The sequence below is a fragment of the Quercus lobata genome, chromosome 12 (assembly GCF_001633185.2).
Source record: "Quercus lobata isolate SW786 chromosome 12, ValleyOak3.0 Primary Assembly, whole genome shotgun sequence".
Taxonomy (NCBI): domain Eukaryota; kingdom Viridiplantae; phylum Streptophyta; class Magnoliopsida; order Fagales; family Fagaceae; genus Quercus; species Quercus lobata.
This window is the reverse complement of record NC_044915.1, coordinates 31,347,393-31,356,065: the sequence shown is the minus strand read 5'-3', so window position 1 is coordinate 31,356,065 and position 8,673 is coordinate 31,347,393. Positions and strand designations below refer to the sequence as shown.

Sequence of the window (8,673 nt, the reverse complement as noted above, 5' to 3'; positions counted from 1 at the left end):
ATTCTTCTACTTTTAATAATAAGTGTATAATAACAATTTACTTTTTATACTTCCAGTTTTCCATCCTTCTTCCCACCAAACACATATACGATGAAAAACACATTTATTGCCCTCTCAACAGTAATTTATTCATTATCTTGTTTGTTTGGAGTGAAAGGCGAGAGGATGGAATCATAGCAAAAAGAAAAGAAAGAGAAAAATGTAATTTCGCATTGGTTGGAAAGAAAAGTGGGTGTATAGACTTTTCCATCTACACTCACCATTTTTTCTCTCTCCAATTTAGAGAGAAAGGAGAGCAAATGACATTAAAAAGAGAAGTACAAATCTACCTCCACCTTTTTCATTCTTCTACTTTTAATAATAAGTGTATAATAACAATTTACTTTTTATACTTCCAGTTTTCCATCCTTCTTCCCACCAAACACATATACGATGAAAAACACATTTATTGCCCTCTCCCTCTCAACAGTAATTTATTCATTATCTTGTTTGTTTGGAGTGAAAGGCGAGAGGATGGAATCATAGCAAAAAGAAAAGAAAGAGAAAAATGTAATTTCGCATTGGTTGGAAAGAAAAGTGGGTGTATAGACTTTTCCATCTACACTCACCATTTTTTCTCTCTCCAATTTAGAGAGAAAGGAGAGCAAATGACATTAAAAAGAGAAGTACAAATCTACCTCCACCTTTTTCATTCTTCTACTTTTAATAATAAGTGTATAATAACAATTTACTTTTTATACTTCCAGTTTTCCATCCTTCTTCCCACCAAACACATATACGATGAAAAACACATTTATTGCCCTCTCAACAGTAATTTATTCATTATCTTGTTTGTTTGGAGTGAAAGGCGAGAGGATGGAATCATAGCAAAAAGAAAAGAAAGAGAAAAATGTAATTTCGCATTGGTTGGAAAGAAAAGTGGGTGTATAGACTTTTCCATCTACACTCACCATTTTTTCTCTCTCCAATTTAGAGAGAAAGGAGAGCAAATGACATTAAAAAGAGAAGTACAAATCTACCTCCACCTTTTTCATTCTTCTACTTTTAATAATAAGTGTATAATAACAATTTACTTTTTATACTTCCAGTTTTCCATCCTTCTTCCCACCAAACACATATACGATGAAAAACACATTTTCTATCTTTCCAATTTTTCATTCTCCCAACCAAACAAGTAGCTTCAAGGACCTCTTAAATGGAATATGCGTTTTAAATATACTTCTGGCAATTATGTAAAAGGTTAAAAACCAGGGATTAAATTAAAAGCACTCCAGTTCCTCAAAAATTAAAAAATTAAAAAAATTAAAAGCACTCCAGTCAGCAGTGGATATAAAATATAGAAGTCTATTACTAATGCACCTCTCTCCCTGTGTAATTCTATACACCATCCTACTATCACTCCAGAAATCTTTCAGAATTTAAATTGACTATCATCAAGAAAAGCTAATTTCCTAATAACTAAGATCTATAATTTGGTCCACTAGTGAAGAAGCAAAGATCACCAACATTTATCATACATTAACATACATGGCACAAGACCGCACGCATGGGGTGCACATACAAAGACACAGATGAGAGTAAAAATCAATTAGCCATTAGCTGGTACAGAAAATTTTATGATCCTTGGCTTGGCCCTTCCCATTACTTCTTCAAGGAAGCAATTAGCATTTCCACACAGTAGTAATGGAAGACAGAGGATCATAATAAAATTACAACAGGCTGTCAGGGCAATCAAAAAATAATTTCCCAGTCCAAAACAACAGCCGTTTTTAAGTACATTTCTTCTGGTTTCCCACCACCGTAAAAAAAGAGGAAAAGAGAAGATAGAAAAGCTTAAGATAACTACAGATTAGTAATGGCACTTAGCAGGTGATTGAGGTTGCTAGAGGAGTTACCAGAACAGCAGTATTTCCAGTTATTGGCTGGAGACTGGCTGCATTCTCTAATCGTTCCCATGCTTCCTTCCGCTTCTCAGCTGCCAAGCTTAGCTTTGCTTCCTCTTCTTCAAAGCGAGCATGACAGGACTGGAAAAGAACCTCATCCATCTCCATGAACATCTTTCTAACATTTAAACTTAAGTTGAGCACTGCTGGGTTCCAGTGGCTCTGGGCATTTCTCTCGAATGCTGGAAATACGATGGGAAGAATCACCTGACGGTTATGTGCTATCAAGTTGACAATGTTGTCATTGTTCCAAAAGAAAAGGGCCCTTTCAGCAACCTGAAACAAATTGGCAGCAGAAGTAGTGATTTCTTTCCTTCCAAATGAGAAGACAAATTTTAGGCATCACAAAAGCTGCTAGAGGAACATTTTTTTTTCTTGTAGGGAAAGAGAAGAAAAAGAAAGGGGGGGGGGGGGGGGGCATGGATTATAGGGGGGACAGTAACTCAATGAGGCAACAAAAGGAAGAATGAAACCCTAAAATTAGAATCACATCTCCATTTAAGTCCACGAAAAAATTCTATCAAGAGAGTGGCCTTAGCCAAAAAAGTTAGATCATTATTAGGTCATACCCAATGCACAAAACTCTCACTTTTGCAAGGTTTGGGGAAGTCATGGTAAGCAGCCTTAACCCCAATTTACTGGAGAGGTTGATTCCTGTTCCTGGACTTGAACCCATGACCAGCCGCTTTTGGTGGAAGGCAATTGTCAATTGTTTCAAGGATTTTAAATTATTAACGTACTTTAAAATCCTTGAAACAGTTGTAGCCAAGAAGCAGAGGAATCACAACTAACTCCAACAAATTGGACTAATCACATAAAACTTTTTGGGATTCGCAGTCCTTTGAGCCAACAAAATAAACACCAATTTCTGCTCCAGTAATGCAATCGAATCAATGTGCCTAAGTAAGAACAGATAATCCTCAATTATCTCTCAAAACTCCCTCAAGACGTGAAGAATTAGATATAATCAAAGTATTACTTCATTCCGTAACATCTAATATGTAAGCCAGAAGAGGGGAGCAGGGGAAGCAAGAGAGGGGTCCAATTATGAAGTCCGTTTCTAAATATGTAAGACCACGCCTCTTTTCAATCAGATAAGATTTTAAGAAAGGAAAAAATCCTTCAATACTTGACATTAAAACTCAGAAAAAACCAGCACAAATTGAAGTATTTGCTTATAACATCTATTCACATAAATTTCATTTAGAGTTGTCTGCCTCCTCAAGATGAAGTAAATTGTGGCCAAAACTAAGTATTTTCGCACCAAAAAAGAAAAACCCACTAAAGCTCTCAAAATGATTTAATCTAGAAAACTGGTTTTTTAATGAACAGTTTCCATCTACAAGTCATTGGTATGTGGTGTTCCTTTTCTCGTCACTTACAGTTAAGAAGAAAACCCTGTCAAAAATATTGGATAGTATTACAAAGGATTACCTTGATTTGGACTCTATCTCTTCGTATTGCTAGTGATAAACTAAAAATATCTTTATGAGATTACAATGTCATTATTTCTCTCCCCTCAAATTTGTAATGCCAGGAAACACACCTCTTTTCAATCCATTTCCTTATGAGATTTCAAATGTGCTCTATTTCCAACATTCAATCAAAACTATTGATTTGTATATCCTTTTCATTGATTGCATTGATAATTGGAGCAGTGATCTCTCTAAGTGCATTGTTTGTGCCTAGAGTTACATCAATGGGGCTACTAATTGCTATGTGCCTGGTGCCAATGAGATTAGAAACATACAAACATGGTTAAGTGTTAATTTTTACTTATTACATCAGTAACACATTATACTAATTTGAAAATTGAAATGTAGAACAAATTATGCAAATCCATAAGATATAATAAATAGACCAATAATGTGCGTCAACTGGTAGAATCTCACGTACCTGAAAGTGGAAGCTGTTAATACAACATCCAATCCGCAAAAACAATGGCACCATAATCTTTTGGAACTCCACCATGTTAATGGCATCCAAAATCTCTTCAATCTCGCCCAAAAACATCATCTCCTTCTGACTATTAGTAACAGGCCAGAATTTCAACAACCCCCGGATGACCGTACTAGTCAATTTTGGCTCTTTCTCTATAAACTGAGTAACACAATACGACAATTGATGAAAGTAAACCCCAACAGACTTAGGCTTATGCAAAGGTACCAAAACCCTCCACAAGAAAATCTTATGCTCCTCTTTCAAAGGCAATGCAAACCCACTAATTACACTCCCATACACCTCCAATAACTCCGCAATCCCATTGTGTCTTTCGGATTCAGACACAAACCTATAGAATATATTATTAATTGACTTACGAATAAATGGCCTATGAACCATAAATTTCCCATATGCCCTATGTAAAATAGTTTTCAGACAATCTCGTTCTCTAGGATCCTCGGAATCAAACAAATCAAGCAACCTTAATATAAAGGAATGATCTATGTACTTCTTGGCTACCTTAGCGTCCACGCAAGATGAAGTAATGAACTTGAGAAGTAAATCATATACCAAATTCAAATGCGGCCACGCCGGGTCGAACATCGGATCGCCGTCGCACTCGTTGTTGTCGGAATCGCCTCCGCCGTCGCCACCGCCGCCGCTACAATTCGACCGGTAACTCGGCGGAAAAACTCGGAAAAGATTCGCTGCGCACATTCTACACAGAGCGAGGATTGCCGGTTCGGTGAATCGGATAGAACATGAACCGGACGAGCCCGAAGCCGAGGCTACGAAGTCGACGAGCTCGATTAGGGTTCGCCTTTTGACGTCCTTTTCGACCGAGTTCTTCGACGAGTCGGTGAAATCGAAGGTGACGCAGCAGAGACTCACTTTGCTAACGAACAGGTTCATCTTCTCGGAGTTCGGTACGTCCTTGAACGGAACCAACGGCTCGATTCCGGCCACCACGCTCGCCGGAAACACCGCCGTGCGCTTTCCTCCTCCTCCTCCTCCGCCGTTGGATTGCGATTGCGATGATGCGCGCGGCGAGTTGGAGTAGCGAGTTGACTCGGCCGACGAGTCGTTGCTCGATTTCGATGACTTCCGAGGCAGTTTGCTCCATATTTGCTTCAACATTGTAAAATTTTTTGATCAAAATCAAATACTCTTTTTTTTTTTTTTTTTTGGTGAATTTAGAGAAACAAAAAACAAACCCTAGATCTAATCTAGGTCATGAAAAATTTGGAGGGAAAATTGGAAAAGAGAGAAGAAAGAAGTAGTGGAAAACAAAAGAGGAAATTTTGGAGATCGCATTGGAATGAATGAATCTGAATCTAAAAGCAAAAAAAGTAGATACTAAATTGAAATGATATATAGGGGGAGGAAGCCATTAATAATTGAAGCATCTAAAATAAATATATATATTTAGAAACAGAAACAATGGATTGTGTTTGTATATAATTAGAGAGAGATGAAGATCTAATAAGAAGGAAGAGAGACAATGTGGATATTTTGGTACTGAAGGTTTGTGTGAGTTTTTCAAGTTAGAGTTTCATTTCCATGAAAAGAGAATGCAGCAAGATTTGGAGCTTTTTTCTTCTTCTTTTTTTTCTTTTTTTTTTTCTTGGTTGATGGGAAAACTGTGGTATTTTCAAAAAAATGCAGACTTTATGAAAAAATATAAAAAAAAACATATGTTTTTTGCATATGACTTGGGTCTAGATCTTCTGTACATGATTTAAATAGGGTGTCTGTGTGTCCGCAATCTAGCGTGTTTCGTATTACAATAGATTCTTTAAGATTTAGATACATGTTAAATAATTTGTCACATGTTTACATTTTAACGGTTCAATTGATTACATTCTAATTAATTCTTAATTTTTTATAATTAAATTAGTTTATATATTATATATTAATTATTAATAGGTAAAAATTTATTAATTATGTTTTAAAAAATTTATAAATTTAAAATCCTATTTTACTATATCATTATTTATAAAAAATAAAAAAAAAATTACTCCGACTAAGATTCTATTGTCTGAATTAGTTGGGTTTTTATTTTTATTTTTTCCATCGGTTGATGGGAAATTTGTGGTTGTTTTAAAAATGTATATAAGTAATATCCTTCTCAGTACGGAGGAAAATAATAATTTAAGGATAGAAGAAAAAGATATTAGTAGCAAGTCAATCGTCAATGTTTTCTGTTTGTTTTTTTGTGAATGTGATTTTTTTTTTTTTTTTTTTTTTTTGAGAAGATAATGTGTGAATTATTTTAACTCATTGTTTACTCTTTTCTCTTTTTATAGGAACTGGGAAGTGACAACCTAGCGATTAGTATGATGACTTTGGTTGGGTTTGTGTGGTCTTCGAGGCTACTTTGCATAAATTAATTAAAATTCACATATTGGAGGAAGAAAAATCATAATAAATATATTATATATGTGATATGATATGGAATGAAATAAAATAATAACTGTAAAAAGTAGTACTTAAAAAAGCGATTAGTTCACAATATTTTCATAATTTAAATCCATAACTTAAATTATTTTTTTATTCATTCATAACAATTAATAACAATCTGTAATTTAAAATTTTTTATAAAAATATTGTAGATATAATATTTCTTTAATTTTTATCTTTACATGCATCGTGCATGAGTGTTTAGAGATTTTTTATTTTATTTTTAATTTAAGGTTTATGCATTTTTTAAGTGAGATGATCTCATTAAAACTAGTCTAAAAAATAAACTTATTTAGAGCATCAAAGTGTAGGTAGAAAATAAACTTTTTTTTTTCTTTCTCAAAAAAAAAAATCTAGTATTTCTAACAAAGACATTTAATATTCAAATCTCCTTATCCTATTATAACTATTGAATTATTAATATATATAGAGAGAGAGAGAATTGTATCCAACTCTAATGAATAATAAACGAACCATATTATTTGAGGGTTAAATTTGTTACACACAAACTGTTTAAGCAATTAAAATCACTCATTATTATCTAATATTTCTTCCCTCTACACTTAGCAATCAATCTCAAGCCATTCATCCCATAAATAAAACCCACCATATATACAAAACAATATTCATAACCTTTAAACAGAAAAATCCCACAAATTAGATGGTCCTCAACTTTACCAAAGAGTGATCATACAACAAATCAACATGAGACCAAAACCATCGTCATTAGCAACCTCCAAAGTCTCATTTTTGCATAATTTTGGTTCCAACGGTTTAAAAGTCAGAAGAGCCAAAAAAAACCATTATCAAATATAAAAATCACCGACTTCACAAACGTACATCCAAAGGTTTTATGGGATTCTTTGTTACAGAAAGTAGAGAGATAATAAAAATAGTTTTCAAAAGGGCCAATGATTTCTGGTACCTTTTTTTTTCTTTCTCATCTTCTTTAAAGCAGTCAATGGTTTTTGAATCTGCTTTCTTTGTCTTTGTTGGATTTTAATTGAGTGATAAAACTACAAATACTGAGAGGAAGAGATTATTTTTGCTATCAGATTAAGGGTGTATAGACATAGAGAATCACATATGAAAAAAATGCAATTTGAAATGCCAAAAAAAAAAAAAAAAAGTTAATTTAATAAATATCTATACCTGAACTTTGGCTTGAAGAGTAGGGTATTCAGTTCTCCATCTTATATTAATATCTCTTTGTTGGTCTGCAAAGATAAATTCATGTTGGAATCTTGATAAAATATCACAAATAAGAAATTAATGAATAGAACATAAAAGAGCTTGAGCTGAAGATTTCAGTTAGCCATTAAATTTTATGAAGCAGTAGGAGTGCTTTTTATTTTTAGATAATAATGTATGAACTTTTTGTTAATTTTAAAATTGAGAATCGGCTTGGATCGAATGCATAAAGGCTCTAGTTCCAATGAAATGTTGACACGTGTCAAAAATTTGTTATGTGTCAACATCCCAATGGGTCTAGTGCACAGAGTATTGAACCCAATTCTAACCCTTAAAATTGGTAAAGTACGTACTATTTCGTCTTTGTTTGTTGTCTCTCTCTTTTAGTTGAACAATTAATCACTCAAAAAGTTCTTACATTACTTTTTCTTGTTCACCTCTTTTAAAGGTGGTTGTGCCATTACTTACTTTGAGTTGTTTTATTGTGTGAAGCTGAATTTATTGAGAGTTATTAATGGTTTGTAATTGTAGACGAATGATCTAAACATTGTGTGTTATTAGCTCAATCAACGTTTAACATATGAGCATCATTTGTTCATTGCCCATATGACTAGTGGACTATTTACTTGAAATCTTCGCATGGTTCTTTAGGCCCCAACTATGCATTACGCACTTAGTCTAGTGTGTTGAGTAGAGTCGACTATGCTCTCAAGAACATATCCTACACTACTTAGCCTACCTCTATTAGTGGCAACGCTCGTTCTTACGTTTAGGGTGAATTTGGGTTTAAATCCCTCCTTCTCCACTTGTTTTAAGGGAGGAGAGAGAGAGAGAGAGAGAGAGAGAGAGAGAGAGAGATAACCCTTTTAGTATACTTATGGTGCAAGGGGAGAGTACCCACTTGTCACAACCGCATATTCTAATATTCAATTTTATATTGTACTATTATTATGCTCACGTGATATATGGTTTAATATCACTCGTAAACTAAATTAAATATTTCAAAAATATTTATTAAAAAAAATATTTCAATAATATAATGAAATCAATAAAAAAATTAGTGACTAAATTATAGGTTTTAATTTTGACCTTTTTTTTTTCCCAAATTAGTCATTTACCTTGTGTTTAGAAGTCTTGA

General features: G+C 33.7%; 1 protein-coding gene across 1 annotated transcript; it reads right to left on the bottom strand.

Annotated features, from left to right (window-relative positions):
* Positions 1 to 1,490: 1,490 nt before the first annotated feature.
* LOC115971429 (serine/threonine protein phosphatase 2A 57 kDa regulatory subunit B' kappa isoform) lies at positions 1,491 to 5,539 on the bottom strand. The gene is made up of 2 exons (XM_031091347.1): positions 3,840 to 5,539; positions 1,491 to 2,219 (listed from the first exon to the last, which is right to left on the bottom strand). Exons 1-2 carry the CDS (start codon positions 5,019 to 5,021, stop codon positions 1,863 to 1,865), a joined length of 1,539 nt encoding a protein of 512 aa, XP_030947207.1. The 5' UTR covers positions 5,022 to 5,539; the 3' UTR covers positions 1,491 to 1,862.
* Positions 5,540 to 8,673: the final 3,134 nt, after the last annotated feature.